The 19,042-nt window shown below is 35.1% G+C and overlaps 1 protein-coding gene across 1 annotated transcript in view; it reads left to right on the forward strand.

Moving 5' to 3' along the window:
- The first annotated feature begins 1,649 nt into the window (after window positions 1–1,649).
- The window catches only part of LOC122400172 (ras-specific guanine nucleotide-releasing factor 1-like), a 64,102-nt gene continuing 46,709 nt past the window's right edge, over window positions 1,650–19,042 (forward strand). Inside the window, exons 1-4 of the mRNA XM_043401485.1 lie at window positions 1,650–1,720; window positions 13,967–14,159; window positions 15,548–15,678; window positions 16,491–16,607. Coding sequence (XP_043257420.1) covers window positions 14,132–14,159; window positions 15,548–15,678; window positions 16,491–16,607 — 276 coding nt within the window. The 5' untranslated portion in view covers window positions 1,650–1,720; window positions 13,967–14,131. The remainder of the gene's footprint in view (window positions 1,721–13,966; window positions 14,160–15,547; window positions 15,679–16,490; window positions 16,608–19,042) is intronic.

The raw sequence follows: 19,042 nt of genomic DNA on the forward strand, positions 1-19,042 counted from the left end.
TCAATAGACATACCCCCGAAATCCTACGCACTTTCGAGAAAAAAAATTCTTACCGAAAATGTAATGTCTGACCATACATTGACAGGTTTCACTGAAATTTTTCAGCAAAATTGAAAAATTTCAAGTCATTCAGAAAAAATTATTTTTGATTGCGGGGGTCAATTATAATCATTTTTGGTCAATACACATATCCCAAAAATCCTACGTACTTTCGAGAAAAAAATTCTTTACCGAAAATCTAATGAGGCCTGCAATTTCATGAGTATCTTTAAAACATCATAACTTCTGAACGGATTGAAGGATATTAATGTTTCAAAATGCAAATGACGCGTATTTTAGTAGAGAATATGTAGAAATTCTAAAAATATTGGAAAAGTTGTTCCTTGACCCCCGTAAAGTGAGAAAATCCCCATAGAAGTCGTCCAATTTTCAGACGTTCATAACTCCTACAATAGTTGATATATTTCAATGAAATTTTTTTCTGAACTAGAGCTCATACCTACAAAAAAGTATTAAACAACATTTTCGTAGAGCATCAAACAAAATTACACCCTGTGTTTTCATCCAATTTGAGTTCCTCTTCTCTATAACTATCGCGACACTTAGAGACGATTCAGTATGTGATTGCAGTACGTGAGCGTCGTTAGAGCCTGGGAGAAGGCAATTCTCGAAATTGCAACAGTATTGCAACATCAATTGAGACTTACTTGGTACATATTTTATTCCATTACAAAAAATACACAAAATCTTACGAACCGAATTAATATTTTGGGGTGGTACAAAACTCGAAATCTGAAAAACTGAATTATCACGCGGGCTTATAAAACTATAGCTTCTGCTAAAATAAAATTACTTAAATTACTATAACCATGGAAGTCCAGCAATATTACTATGAAAATTAGAAAAATTAACTGCAGAAATTTATTTGAAATTTTTGTGTTTTTATTGCACCAATCTTGTAAATATTAAGAAACCCCCCCGTTTAAATAATTCATATCTCAGAAACTATTCGCTATCGACGCTTAACATTTTACGTACGGCAAAAGGGGATCGTTAAAATCGAAGTCCTCGTAAGAGGAGTATAGTGAAACTATCCGTGGGTGAACCGTCGAGACGGAAGTCGAGAATCGCGCCCGAGCGGTCCCGTTGCCCTCGACGGTTCCGCGCATCGATTCACGGATTCGTATTGAACTTGATCCCATTCCTCGTAGCCCAATTAGCCCACATATAGATCCGCCCATGCTGTCGCGTGGGGTGGTTTTCACCGGGAGTGTGCGCAGTGACAGGTAAGCGCAGCTTCTGGGGTTGGAGGAAAGACAGAGCAGAGGAGGCAGCCCCGTGAACCCGTGGCGACGCGTCGGGTAGGCACGTCGCGACCCCCGACGCCGAAACATCCTCGACCACGAGACTGTCGGGCGCCGGTAAACGGGCCAAACAGTATCTCCCAACGATCGCGGTTCAGTCCGCCACACGGTGCTTACGTTTTTTTTCCACTCTCGAGCCGTTCGATTAATCATCCCCCTTTTTGATCCCCGGGGGTTGTCTCCCAGGTGGAGACTCGCGTTTGGCACTCGAAGCCTCCGGCGTCGGCATAGTTAAACGTCTGCGGACGAGGACAGCTGCAGTGGAGGGGGGTGGGGGACGGAGAATCTGGAGCACGAACAGGTGGTGCGGCATCGGAGGAACACCGGGGGAAGAGATATATCGGGAGAAGTAACAGGTACTGTGACGAAAATGCTTTTACTCGTTTCGGTTTGATGTTCTCCGGCGCGCGGCACGAACTGCTTCTTATGCAAACCGCCGGGAAAGGGTCGTGATTGTTCTGTACCGAGTGGTGCTTGGAAATGTAAATGTTTCGGTTGACGGAACCGTTGTCGAGGCGCGGGGACGCTGGCGGATGATGTGTGTTGCGGGTGGCTGTTCCGATCGAGCAGTCGTTGAAGAGCGTGAATCAGCTCTGTTTGATTCATACCCTGATACGAGAGTTTGTAATGTTGGGTATTTCGAAGTTAGTGGAAGTCGAGTTTTGGGAAAATTGCTGAATTTTTGTTTTGTTTGGCCTTATTTTTAGTAACGAATTATAGTAACGTTACCTTGGTATCTGTAAAAGGAATTGATACCGAGATATGGAAATTAAGGATTTTTGATAAATTATATATTTTTATTTTATCCTGCCTGAATTCACATTTTCACAATTATCCGAATGTTTATAATAATGAGTATTTTGAAATTAGTGAAAGTCGAATTTTGGAAAAATTATAGAGTTTCATTTCAGTATGCATGGAGTCTGATTTTCAGGAAAATTGTAGTAATATTGCCTTGGTATCTGTGAAATGTGTTTTGCAGTAGATAATATCGTAATATTGATACCGAAACGAGGAATTTACCAATTTTTGATAAATTATACATTTTTATCTTATCCTGTGTGAATATTATATTCTTACAATTTGGGGGTGAACTATGGTGAAATCTATTACGTATAAAAAGATTTCGACTCGAGCGATTCTGCAATATTTTACATTGAAAAATTATTATCGAGACATACGAGTCTGCAGTTTAAATATTTATGTTTAGAAAACATTGGATTATTGACGTTTTCTCTTGTACGTATTAAGATATTCACGTTTCATAAGTACTATCAAAATGTGCAAATGCTTTACTCTGCTTTACAAGATTGATAGTGAAGCATAACAAAAAATAGGGGTGTTTTAAATTTGATAAATATTGAATTTCGTACGAATTAATAATTTCTCCATTGAATTTAGATCCAGTGTTGCGAATTAGGGTGTACAAATTTCGAGTGGTCGAACAAGAAATATTTTTTGCGTACTGAAACTCTTCATAGAATTTCAAACTTCCATGGAACCCTCATTTCGCCACCCTGCGCTAAAATGTTTCGTAATAAAATTAAATATTTTATCGATTAAAACTAATTTCCCTACTCTGGTGCTCGAAATGCAGTCCCAGATTTAATTCTGTATTTCGTTTGAGCGATCGAACTTCGTCAGGGATTTTATTTATAATGAAAACAGGTGATGGAACGATGCCATTTTCGCGGACAGAAATAAATTAAAAATATTTCATTTAAACAGATATGTCGCGGTGTGTTGTAATACCAAATGCTTTTGTCTTGTTAGGTATAAAAAAATTTCGATGGTTAAAAAATGAATGCTTGTTGGAGAGTTGCAAAAGAGGAATTGTACCCTCCTCAATGTTCCAACACTACCACCCACTCTTCCAGGCTCAGGCTGCACCCCCAGGGATCTTATTAAACTTGTACACATATGTATTCTGCATTCCCTTTGACCCTTTATGCCACAATTTAATTGTAAGTAATTATGCACGTGCGTACTATGCAATTTCACTTCGCATTTCCACATACACAACTGTCACCTGGACGAAAAAATATCAACATATTTCAATTTCAAAAATTTAACAAAATTAGTAGAAACTTTGTTTCCTTTGGAAAAGAAAAAGAACAAAAGATTATAGGCATGCTGATTGCATTAAAATTATATTTTGAAGTATTAAAAATAACGTACGTTTTAAACTAATGAAACGAAATTTTTTAAAAACATTTTGGCGTTTATATAATTAATTTATATATGCAATTTGTTTGCATCTGATGATAACCTATATTTGGTCGATGTTTTTTGCTTGCGAAATGTAGTTTTCAGTGAAAATATGGATGCTTGTAAAACCTTTGGCTCTTTTGTTATTTCATCCGGATTTATTTTCGTATTTAACAATGCAAGAAAAATATAAACGTATTTAAATTCTTCTTCTTTTACGAAAATATCGTCCCTTGTATCGAGGCAATCCGGTGCCCCACAAATTGTCAAACCCGTTTTTCTTGAAAACAAAGCCTCGAATGGAGAAATTTTATTCTACATTTTTGATTCACTTTTTGATGTAGAATTACCACGGTACTGTCGCTTATTAGATACCCTGCATATACAGGGTGTTCCATACTTCATCAGTGTGTTCTAAATCCAAAGTGTTATACAACAAAAAGTTCATAAATGCTTTGTTAAGAAGTTATGACAAAAATACAACCTGATGCTCTTTCATTTATTAAACAAACAGATTTACTAAAATATTGTTTAAAGAGAGCAACTACTAACCGAGGCACGAAGAACAATTATTTGTCAGAGTTTAGTTTGGATGTTGAAGTATTCTTTTTTCGCCGATAACTTTTCATTGCCATAAAATTTCGAACTATTGTTCAAGTTCATGTTCAAAAGATCGATTTTATTTTATTATAAATTTTTTTTCTCATTTTAATGTCTCGAATCTTAAACGAGTTTCACAGCTCATATTTTTCTTGTAACTTCTCAAAAAAGCATTTATGGACTTTTTGTTATATAACATTTTAGTCTTAGTTTTACTTGTAGAACACACTGCTGAAGCGTGTGTACGGAAAAATGCGTGACATCCTGTATTTTGAGACGATCGATGCTTTGAAATTTTCCTAACAAACAAACATGGCTACTCGACCAAAATCTCTCGCAGTGTTCGAATACATATTGTTAAAATTTTGTATTATTCGCGGTACGTCGAGCCATATACCTAATTGAGAGCAACCTATGAGGTTCCAGAGACTCGAACGCACGCTGCCACGGATTGCGCTTCCTTCTTTTCTTCTCGTGTTTCACCCCTTGGCTTTATCGGATCTCGTATCGGTATTTTTACCGTTCACCGCTCAATTTTCTTCTTCGTTGCCATTCGATGCCACGTATTTGCCGCTCGGATCGAGTAGCTGTTTCTCATTTCCCAAGGACGAGCTGCTGATTCGTTGCTCGCCACGCGATTGGAAGATACGAATTATGCGGGCTTATGGCTCGCCATTTTTTTCTTTTTTTTTTTTTAACGACGATCAGGTGTGTCGGAACGTATATATTTGGACGCGACAAGTCGAGCACAAGGGACGACCAAGGTTTAAAAAAAACTTGCACCGTCGTTTATTAATAGAATTTCCTTCTAAACTACATTCCGAGGAGAAATTCTATTATTTTTAAAAAGGTTTCCTCGCTGCCTTCTAATACTTTTATTTGTTCCTTGAACGGGATGCTTATATTTTCATCAAAAACAGTACGAGTTGCAGGGACGATCACAAACACACAGATTTTCAATTTTAACAATACACCCTTGATGTCTTATATTTTTGTTTCTGAAAATATTACGGTATTGCTCGATATACGAGTATAAAAGCACTTTATTTTCAAACATGGTTGTGTATCGTTGGATTCCGTGCTACCCTGGCAGCTACAATATAGTATTTTGGTGCGCCTTTAGAATGTCTAAAGCACCATTTCCTTCACGCTAAACCCGCTGCAGAATATTCGAACGAAGACGTCGAATAAAAATACACGTGAATAACTTTACTCTGTGAAGCGAAAACCTAAAGTGAAATACAGTGGAAATAAGATTTTGCAAAAATACAAAGTTTCCCGTTGGCTTGGAGTATTCGAAAGGATCTATATAAATCGTGAAAATTGCCTCACTTTTCTATTTTCTTGGGCAAACTTTATTAAGACGTCTTTAATTGTTCGAAAGTTACGAATTTAGTTTGATTTTCGCAGAGCTGCTCCTTCATCCCCATAACCCCACCCCTGTAGACCCAGGGGAGGATTGGCATCAGGATTACGACCCCATAGATCTACGAATATGCAAAATTTTTAAGCGAATTCGCACAGGGAAGTGGATCTCGTCGATCCTGAATAATTTTGTCGCCCTTTCGTAATTTTTTAAACAGATTAAAACAGGCGGTTTTGTTTTTTTTTTTAGAAAATTTCCTCCCCGACAATCTAAATTACAAAAATTAAATTTAATTTAAATAGTATTCTTAGAATTTAAGCTTCTTAAGGGACCCTAAAGCCCTAAAACTGTTATAAAATAATAATAATTTGAATTATTAAAATTTCTTCCCCGATAATCTAAATTATAAAAATAAAATTTAATTTACATGGTATTCTTACAATTTAAGCTTCTTACGGGATCTTAAAGCCATAACAAAACGTCGAATTAACGTAACTTTGATAAAATAATAATAATTTGAATTATTATTCGCTCTTTATGATCTCGAATAAATACACCTCTTACGCAATAATCGATTATCGACTTAACAACAAACGATTAAATCAAATTAATTTCGGTAATATAACAACCTAAATATCTGTATATTTCGGATAGCTTAAACATCCTCTCGTATTTTATAAAGGAAATTACATTATTCGAATTTGACGATCATTTTTTTCTTTTTACTCTTTACTATTTGTATTACATCTTTAATTAGCTTTCATTCCGTAATTAGCAACTGGAAGACTAGAAATACGTTTCCTTCTATCTCCTCAAACCCGAGTATTTATTCTTTTCTTTCGTATTTTCGTGACAAACACAGTTTATTCATTCTTGGCCATTTTTCTTCCCCCTTTCTCAATATATTCTGGCACTTTTCCTCCTTGATATACACTATGGTTTAAAACAGTCTGTGGCCTATCAGATTCCACTGCTAATAGCTGCCAAACATTTAATTTAAGGCAATTTTAAATAAATCTCCACGCCCTCTAATCGACTTTTCCATGGAAACTTTCTTTCTTTTCCCCTCTTTGCCGGCAAAATTTTATGTGGTATTAAACGATTAAGGGGATGTTGATTATAATTACTCGTTTATTTATTGTTATTATTATTCAAAGCTTTTTATATGCGTACGCGAAAGCATGCAGATAAATATACAAGGGGTAGTTCAAGATCATCATTCTGTACGGTTAAAATGCAAATTCTTGAATCGTAACTTTCTTGGAAATTAAATATTCTAATTATCTGTTAGAAGATTAATAAAAAATATAATTGAAACGTTCTTGGCACTTTCATTTCTAGCACAAAGCATCGAAATATTTTACTTAATTTTTTTTTATACGAAAAATGATTATTTCCTTAAAAGAACAAATAATATTCTTCGAGATTTCGAGATCATCGACTTTAACTCAACTTTAAAAGCAAAAAATTCTAAAATATATGGAAATAAGCTATATTAAAATAAGAAATTACTTGTAACAACGCAAGCTGGTTTCCTTCGTTTTCGTTGCAACAATCAACGGATCGTTTGATTCGAATAGCGAAAGGTGTGCAAATTTTTGATGAGAAAAAAATCTCGAAGTTGGAAGAAACTGAGTCTGGTATCAACGCGGGGCCAGCTTGCATTATTAAAAGTCTGCGAAGTATTAAATGGAAAGTGTTGTCAATATTGGATCAGACAGTGTGCAAATACTCGATGGCCTGCACGTTCGCCTGACCTTAAGCCACCGGATTTCTTTCTGCGAAGAGCTGATAAAGCAACCATTTCTGACGATATTCCCACAACGTACGTGTTAATATTAGCCCAAGCTCTGATTAGAACAAGCAGAGATTCGTCAATTTATTATCCAAACAATTTTAATCGAAGTTCGTGGACGTAGTTTTGGCCACTCGTTGAAATTAATTTCTTGCTTTAGCTTCTCATAGTTGTAAATAAAATATTTTCTTTCCCTGCATCTTTTACTATTATACAATCTCCGGTCATCTATATTCATAGTTTGTTTTGCGCGCAGAGGAGCATTGTAGGAAATTCTGTTGATGTATGCGTAAATATAAGGGGCAGTTAAAATTTGATCGTATTGTTTGCTTTGCAGTGTTGTTCATTATGTGGGAAATAAATTAGGTTCTTCTTAAAATAACAAGTTGTGATTCGTAGGGAACGGTATCGAAAAATTATTGTTAGAACGTCCTTACTTTCGTTCGTTCGAATAGAGAAAATGTCAACAATGCTAACAAATTGTTAACAAATTTCACGAGGAACTGGAATATGTTTATTTCGTATTTCCATTGTTACGAAGAACGTGCACCAAAGATATCAATTAATGAGTAAACAAATAACACGAGCCCACCTTCATTAGCCTTGTTCTTCTTTCATTAATTCCCTTTTAGATTTCATAGAACTCTGAAACGAAGAGGAACGAAGCCAAGGACAGTGTCTTTAGAATTACACGCCGATGTAAACGTGCGAGTATCGGGACATTTTACTGCAGTGAATTTTTCTTTCATTCTGTTATGACATAGTGATAACAGTGTGCATAGTCTATTTAAACGTCGTGGCTTGTAATTCCCATTGCTTGTTTCATCGATAAATTCAGTGGTAAATCTAAATCATTCCACGAGTGCAAAGGATAGCTTACGAGGACAGAAATTATTAACAATTTTAATCCCATTAGTGTTTTTCGTAATGGAAAAGAGATTAATTTTAATGTAACGTTAAAGTAGTTTAAATATAACCATTGAGACAGTGAAGGGAGTATTAGAACAGATAAAATATTCAAGATTATGATAATGAAACAGGAAATGGCCACCAACAGCCACTATGAACGAACGCATATTTTACAAACAGATGATAAATGGTATTTTACAACATGTTTTTTTTAGAATATCTATATAAATGACAAGTAAGCAGTGTTTTTCAATTACTGAGTACGTAGTATAAAAATAAATACAAGATTAAATATACAGCGTGGTCAGTCGAACGTGTGAATGTTAAGTTATAAAGGTTAGAAGTAGGTTCTAGTCATAATGTTAAAAGTAAAGCACAGACTCGTTTATTTAAAAAAAGGAAATTGCAACAAGTTGTTCGTGTATCAATTAATGTGAAAGCAATTTCACGCCAGTAATATTTTTCTTTATATGTAGATATGCGCGTCCAGAAATAGTTTTAGTCAATTACACAAGGTTCATTGAAATTGTTGGTCATGGAGACTACAATTTGTTGAACATTAATCAATAGTATCTATATCATGATAATAAAATTTAAAAATTGCATAAAAATATTCCTGGATATTGGTGACATTACAAAGACCTTGTTACTAATTGTATTTAAGGGATGAAAGAGTTAAAAGTTAAGTATTCAAGAGAATGTATGATTTTTCATACTTTTTGGAATGCTGCGTTCTTATTAGTCAATGAAGTTACAAGAATTCCCTTTGATGTTCAAATCATTTTATTCTGATCCGTTTCAGAAACAATTTACAAGATCACATAACCTAAAGGGTACTGGGGTATAACAGGAAAAGCGTTGTTCTTGGGAAGGATCAATATAAAATGGCTGTTTAGTCAAAGAAAATACTTGGAATGATTTTACATTATTTTTTATATAGTTATAGCTCAGTTCTAGGCAAGGATAAATCAAACAGGTAAATCTTGTATCATTTAATAACCTCTATTATAACCATAATTTCAAGTGAAACTATTTTATAAAACAACTTCAACGTCTATTCATAATTAATTTATTAAACATTTATTTCACTATAACACAATCTTTATTTCGAATGAAAATATTTCATAAATCAATTACACCTCCAAATAAAAGTGCAATTACATTTTTTGTACACGGTCCTTAAATGGAACCGTCTGATATTTTTGCATAAATCGATCCCTTGGGTCATTCTCGATATAAAGGGTGTAAGATAAGGTCATCGAGAGTTTAATACTTTAGGAACATTTCATTTTTACTCGACAAATTAACGTGTTCGAACATCACACTGCAAACATTTCCTTATATTTTTTTTCGATAGTTTATCATCAAAATTTAAACAATTCTCCTTTCTTTTATATCATTCACAATATTTCATTTTATTGTTCGTCGTTTATGACACTCTAACGACGTTCGATCGTCGAAGGATACAAAAATTCATGCGTTTCACGAGGTCCGAAACATTCACTTTCGATTCAAACGGATTCAAAGGGAAGAATCGAGTTAGTGATTGGTATCGTCGAGGCAATAGAATTTTTTCTCGATCGATGTTTTCTTTGTGCATCTTATCCGACAATTTGGCGCGAACGGTGATCGATGTTCCCGTATTATCAGGCTCGAGCACTGATTGGCTATTGTCCGGTGGTCGCCGCGATAAAGCGGACCGTATTTCCGGTGATCAGATCCTAATTGTTCCAACGTTCCCGAACTTTCGCTGGTATTCGCGAACAGACACGATATTCCTGACATTTTTCTTTCAACGACGATTCACTGGCGGATAAACGAATCGGCGCTCCGATTTATTTCTCCTCTTATAAAAGCTCCTATTATAAAAGGAGACGGAACGTTCTCGATAAAAGAATTCTCCGACGTTGAAACAAAATTGGGGAATTTGTACCAGAACGCGAGAAATTCGTTGGACGATGCTATATTTTATTTCAGATTGACAAAATTATTTTATTATCACTGTCATTGGACAAAAAATTGTACGATTTATAAAGAACTTAAAAACACTCAGATTTCTTATTTTATATTAATAACACACGCGAGAGCAATGCAGTTTTCTTTTATCCGATCTTCTGTAGTAATTCGAAACATGCTATTGGATCTATGTAATTACCGTACATTGTCGTTTACAGGATAATTAGAAGCTGCTGGCTGTGAGTAAATACAGCTTGGATTACGAAAACGATGTAATATTATGTATTACATAACATGAACCAAAGTTTAATTTAAAAGTTGCTTTCTAATATAATTTTAGTTAAAAAAATAGTCGAAACTCTCCGGGTAGACCTAACGATAAAAGATAACGTATCCGTTTAAAAATAAAAATTCGTCTCGACGTCGAGGGGTAATAAATAATAATGCGCGTTTAATGAAATTCTGCGAGATACAGGCGCAGCGCGGGCACGGGGATTTGTCGGCAAATAAATGAATATTCTAATAAATAAAAATCCGTTAATCGGTCTCCGTGCTCGTTGGAAATATTCCGACCAGCGACGGGGTTCATTTTATCTCGTATCGAGCGACGAACGACGACGAAAGGAAAAAAGATGGCGACGGCAAACAGAAAGTTCGATCCTTAAAATAAATATTCCCTTATTTCAATGATTTGTTTCATTACGCGCGTCGGGTGGCCCCGCGGATTGGAAGTTTTACGATACCCGCGAAACAAACGGCGGAATAAATAGCGATCGAACGCTTCGACGACCGTTTGTTGGAATTCTGTTTTATGCTTACGGGTTCGAACGGACCGTTGCAACCCTTTGCGATCGTGCATGTACACGAAGTGATTGAAAAGCGTGCGTTGGAACCGTGGAAACGAAAAATGTATACATTTTTGCGTAAATTTTATTTTCGAAAATAACAAGAATCTTGCAAGGGATTCCTTTCGTTGATTCTTACAATATTTTTGTTTTCGTACTGAGCTATTAGCCCCAAAAAAGATTAAGAATTCTCCCAGACGGTGCTGCGAGCTTAAAAGGATTAAGAATCGCTGTCTTAGAGAATTTGGAACATTTCAGTTGGGGAGGAAACGATCGTTGACGACCAAGAACCGTGTCTATTCGCCTCGACTGGAAGATATAATTCTTAACGAGGTTCCTGCAAACCCCGAGGGAACCATTAAGAGAACATCCATCTGTAAAATTTTGTAAATTACAATGTGGCGATTGTTACATACAGAAGTACTGTTTGTTGTCATTTAAAAAAAAAAATATTCTTTAAATGGATTCTGGACCAATAAATTTTACTCTAAAATTATAAAAATTATACCTTATAGTAAATTTAGTATCGTTGGATGTAGTGGTAACAAGCTATCTACTATTGTAGAATTTATGTTAATTACTGATGAATCAAAATTTACAAAATAAGGACTAATGAGTCTACATAATAATAATAATAATAATAATTATTATTAATTATCTTTATTGCGTAAACGTAGAATATGTATATGATTATTTAGTAATACTGTGTAATGTGATCTGATATAAATTCATATTTTTGCCCAAAATATGCCTTTTCGTGATTAACTAATGTTATTAATTATTAATACATGCAATACACAATTTAGATTAATCGCGAAATAATTTTTGCCCAAAATTCTAATCACTGAATCTGAATTCCATTCATGACCGACCTACTTTCTTCAGTATACAGCCGGAGGCTGTTTTCGGAACATAACCTCAACAATTTACGTGCATGGGCAGTGGTTCATATACAAATTTGCAATCCAGATATCAATGACAATTTTATAGTAATAACATTTTAATATTTTAATAAATGCATCCTAGACGTGAATAAATTAATTACCCAATTACTTAATATTTTCCAACGGATTGCTTTAACACTGTTGTACAGACTATTTCTACAATAGAGAGTGTGTCGTTATCAAAAGTACGGCGACTGAAGTATCAGAATTTTATTAATAGAAAATTATCGCCGATATCGGTATTGCAAATTTTAATATTCTGCTCGTAGATGTCAATTGCGTGTAAATAATTTCTTTTTAGTAGTAAAAAAAATGGTCAGTAAATAGTAATAGTAAAACGATGCTCCCTTTTCATATATGTAGATCGAAAAGTAGAAATGAAGATTTTCGAATAAATTTTTTTTAATGGAATTAGAAAATGTCTAGTGGAAACGTTATTTTATTGGGTTGCTAGTGAACTCGTCACGAAGGATAATCCAGAGCAAATCTAGCCATAAACGCATTTATGCAAGTCCAGAAAGGACTCTTACGTAGGAGACAACTGTTTAACGAGCCTGTGGGACCTGGTATTAAGCGACTAGTCTCGGTATTATCTGGCGGTTTAACTCGATCTGTCGGCAGTTAAAATATATCAGAATGCTTCGACCTCCAGAGATTATAACAACTTACGAACAACTACGTGTGCTGGTGTGTTTCTTCTTTTAAGAAAAGTTCGCGAGTTGCTCGATTAGCCTTACTGATGAGTACACCGACAGAACGAAACGCCTTTCTGCTGGTAACAATCTGTTTCTGCTAAGCAACTTTTTTTAAACTTTTCTTAAAAGAAGAAACGCAACGATAAGCTTTGTTATGTTTTAACTCCTCTGTTGTATAATGCAACCAATCAGGAATCCAACAGAAAGAATCCCTATATAGTTGAGCAAAGAAATTTATTATTTAATTTGAATATGAATTATTCGTAAGCGTATAAAGATTCAAGGATTAATTTCTTTTAATAATTTTTGAAAAGTAAAATAAAATTCGTGCAATAGTTGGTTTATTATCACGTAAAACGTGGAGGCTGAAGCCTCAGAATTTTATCAATAGAAAATTGTCGTCTTTCAGTTTAGAATCTCAATCGAGCACGAATTTTAAGCAATGGCAATTTTGAACGAATGAATTTGTCTTGATTTTAACTGTTACACCACGAGAATAAACATACGCAGTCCAAGATATTGATTACACTTGAGGCTAATCGCCTGGACCTCCAATGTGTTTTCATATTTTTGTTTTCATTTTCTTTTTATATTATTTTTTAACATAGAATCGAAGCTCTCTGGGTTGAAGTAAAATAGCCTTGCACCACTAATAAAAACAGACGCTGACGGCAGCTATTTCTGTCAGTCTTAAATACGCTTGTAACAGAAAGTTCGCACCCTTTAGCTCTCTAATGGTCTCACAGAAGACCTGCTTCCCAGTTTATAGCTTTTTCGTCATGATTTCTTGCGAAGCATACTTTGAACGTTGTTGAAAGATGCCTCATTAAATGTCAAGCTACGTGTTTTTAAACGGAAGACAGTAAAGACGATAACAATGGTAAACGTTAATTGCCTGTAGAAAGACAGAAACAAGAAACCTTCTCCTATCAATCTATACAACTAAAATAAGTCGTATATTTAATTTTTTTAAACCTGCTTAAAGTAATGTACCTACAAAATGTAGTAAAACAGGATGTTCCCTAATGGGGGTGTACTAAATCTCTCAGACCTCATTCCCGAGTTAATCACGTCTTTTGTTTCTGAGGATGTGAAAAATGTGAAATTTGTATTTATTATTAATTTAGAAGAATTTAATACGTTGTTAGTATTTCTTAAATTAGTTTGTTTAGAAGCCTGTTCGAGAGGAAGGTTACGAAACGAAAGTCGAGCGTCGTGGAAATCATTTTACGGTTTTCATCGATAAAAAAACGTAAAAGAGTTATTTTCTGGTTGTCTTATTAGATCCATGGAAGGACTTGCTCGAAGAGACCGAAGAAATTGGAGTTCCTAAGGCACTCTTGCGACGCGATAAACGTCCTCAGCGTACACGACAGCACGGTGTTATTTTCTACGCTATCCCATCGCATGTAAGAAATATCGGACAACTAACATTACTTACCGGTGATCATGCTCAGCCCGAAGATGCAAAGAACCGGTGAGTTATTAAATAGTGATTAAATTACAGTCACACAAATATTTATATCCATTTTACACAAATAGTTTCATCAATTTAATGTAGTAATTTTCATCGAAATTTCATTCCGTATTTTTACATTTTTAAATTTATTTTCTAATTTACATTAAAAAGAATATTTAAGTCTGCAACACAGTTTGTAGAAGATGATTCTCGTATTAATAGCCGGGAACAGTTATTTTAAATCGATTCGACGTTCTAATTATAATGCAGCGTCTGTCATACGTATTGATTAGGGGTGAAATTCAGGTGTTTAAATTTTCCGCTTAATTTAACGGCTAAAACTTCGAAACCCTGGCTACCGCGTAAACCAACAGATTCTCAAATCAATTTACAATTTAATAATTAAGTAATTCATGATTGTTTCGTTAAATACTGCCATTTAACGAAATTCTAACAGTTTAAAAATGTTATTTGTATTTGTATTCTTTCAGCTGGCGATGCGTTGCCAAAAACTTTCGATATCGTTTTGAGAATGATATATTTGTAATTTTTTAGTGAAAATCATTCGTAACGCGAGTCTGTTATCGATTTGTTTATACGTAGTTATGTGGAAACACGCGCGACAGATGTTTACACTTACTTTCTCGAAAACAGAATTTGTAATGGAGAGGATTTTTATTCCATGTTTTTTATTTGATATCTCGTGGAGAGTACACCTCTCTACTGCACGGAGATATTGGATATTCTGTATAGTAGTTCCGTGAAACCATATTCAACTATATTTCCCGTCGAGTTCCGAAAACATAACACAAAAATGCTGTTTCAAAACACACAAAACGATACGTTCTTACGAGACAATTGATCGTACCTTTTCAATATTTATTCCCTTCTTACGTAGCAGAATATGCAAAATTAAAAGAAAATTTCAAGTTTCATTTTTATTAAATACAAATCTCGAAAGCAATGTAACGTTTTGTCGGAGAGTGTACAGACTAATACTTTGCTATAGTAACCTATATCAAGTTTCTAAGCAAACACAACGTTATTTACTTTAAAACGAAAACATCTTGAACAAAGTCAGGCATTACACGTGGCTTACGAATATGGGTGGTTATAAACCGTTTTCCAAACATCAATATTTCCATTTTGTCCTCTATAAATTCATAAAATTCGCCACTGTGGTGTGTGGGTCGAATTTAAGAACACAAATACTTATAAATTGGGCAGTAATACCACTGTGGGGACCAATACTCTATGAGTCAACACCAAAATGGCGGACAGATAACTGAAAAGTTTTGGTTAGGTTGAAAATACCAACATAATGGCGGATAGTTTGAATAAAAGATTCTGGATTCGATGACGATGAACGTATATTTCACGCAGAATATCCGTCGGTATGTTCGCAGTGAGGGTGAACGATTCTCAGCTCATCATGATCTCTGAGAAGGCGCAGCACGATCATTCCATGACTGGATATTTGCACAAGCGGACCGCCGACTTGGCAAAGTGGCAATTACGATGGTTCGTTTTATATCAGGTGAGTTGGCTGATACTTGACCTCTTTTAATTTCGTTTATAGAGCGGGAATCCTCGCAGCTTTTAAACGCATTAACCGCAGTTAAATATACAGTAAAATGTATGAAATATTTTTCGTCGCCTGTCCGAAACTAACGATCAAAGAAATCTTCCCAGCGACGCAAGAATTAATTAAAAGTTCCATAAAACTCCAGTTAAAATTAGTCGTTACATACACATAATACCATCATCTCGCGATTCGAGGCAAAACATTTTACGCGTTATCGAGCAAACTGTGATTTCCCTGGGGAACTAAAAAAAGTTGCAAACTCTGTAGTTTCTTCAATTCATTCGAAAGTTTCTTGAGAACGCGTTCGAGCCACGTCGTAAAGTTCGCGGAGGATGAAGCTTCGATTAACACCGTTTTTTCGCGAGTTACCCGCGAAAGTCGCGAAGTAAAGTTTGTACTGAGAGCTCGTAACAGTTTCCATCTGCCACTTCTCGATTTTCCATTTCCAACCTCTCCTTAAAACTGGAATTGTAATCAATTCTCTGTTCCTGCTGTTATTAATGCAGTTTGCAAATATTTGTCAAAGCTCCCCTTTAAAACGTAACTAACGATAATTAACGAACAGGATAGTTACCAAACTCAAAGCTTAGAGTAAGACGAGCTAGGTAATTTGCTGGAGGACAATTTATATTTCAGCAGAATAACAGACGTACAGTAGTGCCTCGCTTTAAGACAATTTTGTACACTTTCCTTATATAAATTATTAGAATGTTGGGCTGTCTTTGTTGTTTCTTCCACAAGCTTGTCGTATTGGTGTGTTTTAGAATTTGTTGTTTTACTACGAGAACGAGCACTGTTCGAGACCCAACGGCGTCATTATGTTGGAAGGATGCTATTGCGATCGTCTGATCACCGTCAAAGGCAAGGAGCCCGACAAACAGGTAGGTGCTCGCAGCTTTTAGTTTTCGTGCAGTGTCAGATCTGTGTACGCGATGAACCTGTTCGACAAACGTGTAAATACCTCTCGGTGTAAAGCGAGGTTGTATTCTTCAAAGAGCGATTTACAACGCGCAGAGTAATTAATTGCGATAGCACGAACAGTTAGAAACCATTTTCGAACAGTGAATTTGTTTCGACGCATTGGCTGCCGTGCACGTTGCAGAGAAAACGATTTGTTACGTAACAAGAGATGCGCCAACGTTCTAGGAAAACCCCATCCTAGTCGTATAATTAACCAACTGAATTATTTACTAATGCGCAGCGGCGTAGACGTCGACAAATTTCCCACCACGATGGAAATTATTCATTCCCAATTTATCGAGTCATTAACATGGAGATTACTTTATAACTTTCGTGCACAACCGGGTCGGGCTACAGGGATAAAACAGCAGAAGAAAGAAATTACATTAGAAAAAGTTAAATGGTTATCTCTATTTATAGAAGTGGAACTATGTATTATTTCGTAATTAATGTTTCATTCTTTATAAAGGAGCGTTATAGTACTAAGACGATAAATGTTTAATTTAAAACACTTTTTTAGACTAGGTAAAATGAAAATCAGGAAGTTAAAAATATTCCTGCGAATAGTTAATGGTAAAAGTCCGTTAGGTCTTAAAAGTCGTTCCATTGTATGCTTTTTAAGAAAAATTTTTTTTTTTTAGTTTGATCGTCTAAAATAATGATTGTTGCCAATATCGATAAATTTATAGTATATAATTTGATAATAATATCGACGACATTCGTTGAATGTGCTCGTGGTTAGGTCAACATTGGAATCAGGTATGCTTACCTGGCCCAAAGATAGGTCAGAGCGTAAAAATTTAATTCGCCAGCCTTGACCGCCCGACTGGTGCATTATTTCATGACCCCGCGAACTAGATCTGCAGAGAATGTAACTTTGCGAATTTTTCAACATAATAGGCGTTGCTTGGTTGTCTGGGTGATTATGCAAGAACGTTTTATTACTACAGCAGTTCGGTAAAATCATTTCTTCGAGTTGCTCGAATGCCCCGGGCGACAGTACTTCTTTGTACTCTGCTCCTTGAAACTTGGTGCATTCGTTTGGCTAATCAGATTTAACTGTCAAACGTAGAAAGGAGGAAATTTATGGGTTACTAGTCTTAGAATATGCACGAAAGCAATCGTCGAGGTGATGTTATATTAAAGTTCCACGTTGAAATTTCCAACGAACGCCTCTCCCTCGCAAATGAAAACACCCTCTGACTTATGTTATCGAAAGAGGTTACCGTTAAGTTTTCACGAATAGGTCAGGAATTTAACGCAACTGGGTTGTAAAGTACTTCTGTTCTATTAAAGTAGCTCGTTAACTATATCTATATAGACTATAATCCTTGGGATTCCAGATTGGAACGCATCCAATCAATGCATTTGCACGGAGTATGAATCGCCATTATGCTTCTCCAAGATAGAGTGACATTTAAACAGTATCTGCCTGGAGACACCCACTATTGCAAACAAAAGTTTTTTTGCGATTGCGTTAAAAGAAATAAATCTAATTATTCAATAAAGTCTCTTTAAATGATTATAAATTATCGAGATTCTGAACTCAATGACTCGCAAATAATCTTACCTTGTATCATGAAAAGGTAATATTTAAAGAATAATTTTCGGTGGATTATTTTTAATCAAATTTTATTATTTTTGTCCATTTCATTAGTTGGCTATTTCCCATATATTTCTGATACACTCTGTATATTTGGCGAGATACCTGGGAATGCGAGAGTCCAGGTGCATTACGCAGGTATAAATGGAACAAATATCGACGCGATTACGCAAACAAATAGGGGTCCCTGGAATATTAGCATGCAATGGCAAACATTTTCCAACGAGCGTTTCCGTGTAACTTGTTATTCATAAAGTTACGCGCACGGCACAAAAAAAATCAGTCCGACCGAAACACGTATTTGAAATTGATGGATAGAGCTCGTTTCGTTTTATTCTATGTTTCTTTTTCGTTGCTCCTTTTAAACGAAGAGATATTTGAAAATATTTTTCAAGTACCTTTATCACGAAAGAATGTATGTAAAAAGATGCAGTGAAAATTCTGTTACTCAAACCTAACCTCACTTTTTATATTATACAAAAACATAATCTACAATAAAAACAAAAAATACAGAGCATTTATTTGCATAATTGGAAAGAAGATAAAATAAAAACAAACACTTAATCAAACATTAAACTTATTTCTAATGTCTGGTATAATTTACAATAAAATGAATCGGGATTCGAGTATTTTTGTTTAATAAATACATTCAAGTATATATTAAATATTCCTACATAGATGTATAGTATATTTGTATATTTGAGCAATCAATATTTGGGTATTAATTGCAAGAGTACGTTCGTTCGTTTTAAA

Source organism: Colletes gigas, unplaced genomic scaffold (assembly GCF_013123115.1).
Source record: "Colletes gigas isolate AHSC1104 unplaced genomic scaffold, ASM1312311v1 Colletes_gigas_Sc00016, whole genome shotgun sequence".
In the NCBI taxonomy this organism is placed as follows: Eukaryota; Metazoa; Arthropoda; class Insecta; order Hymenoptera; family Colletidae; genus Colletes; species Colletes gigas.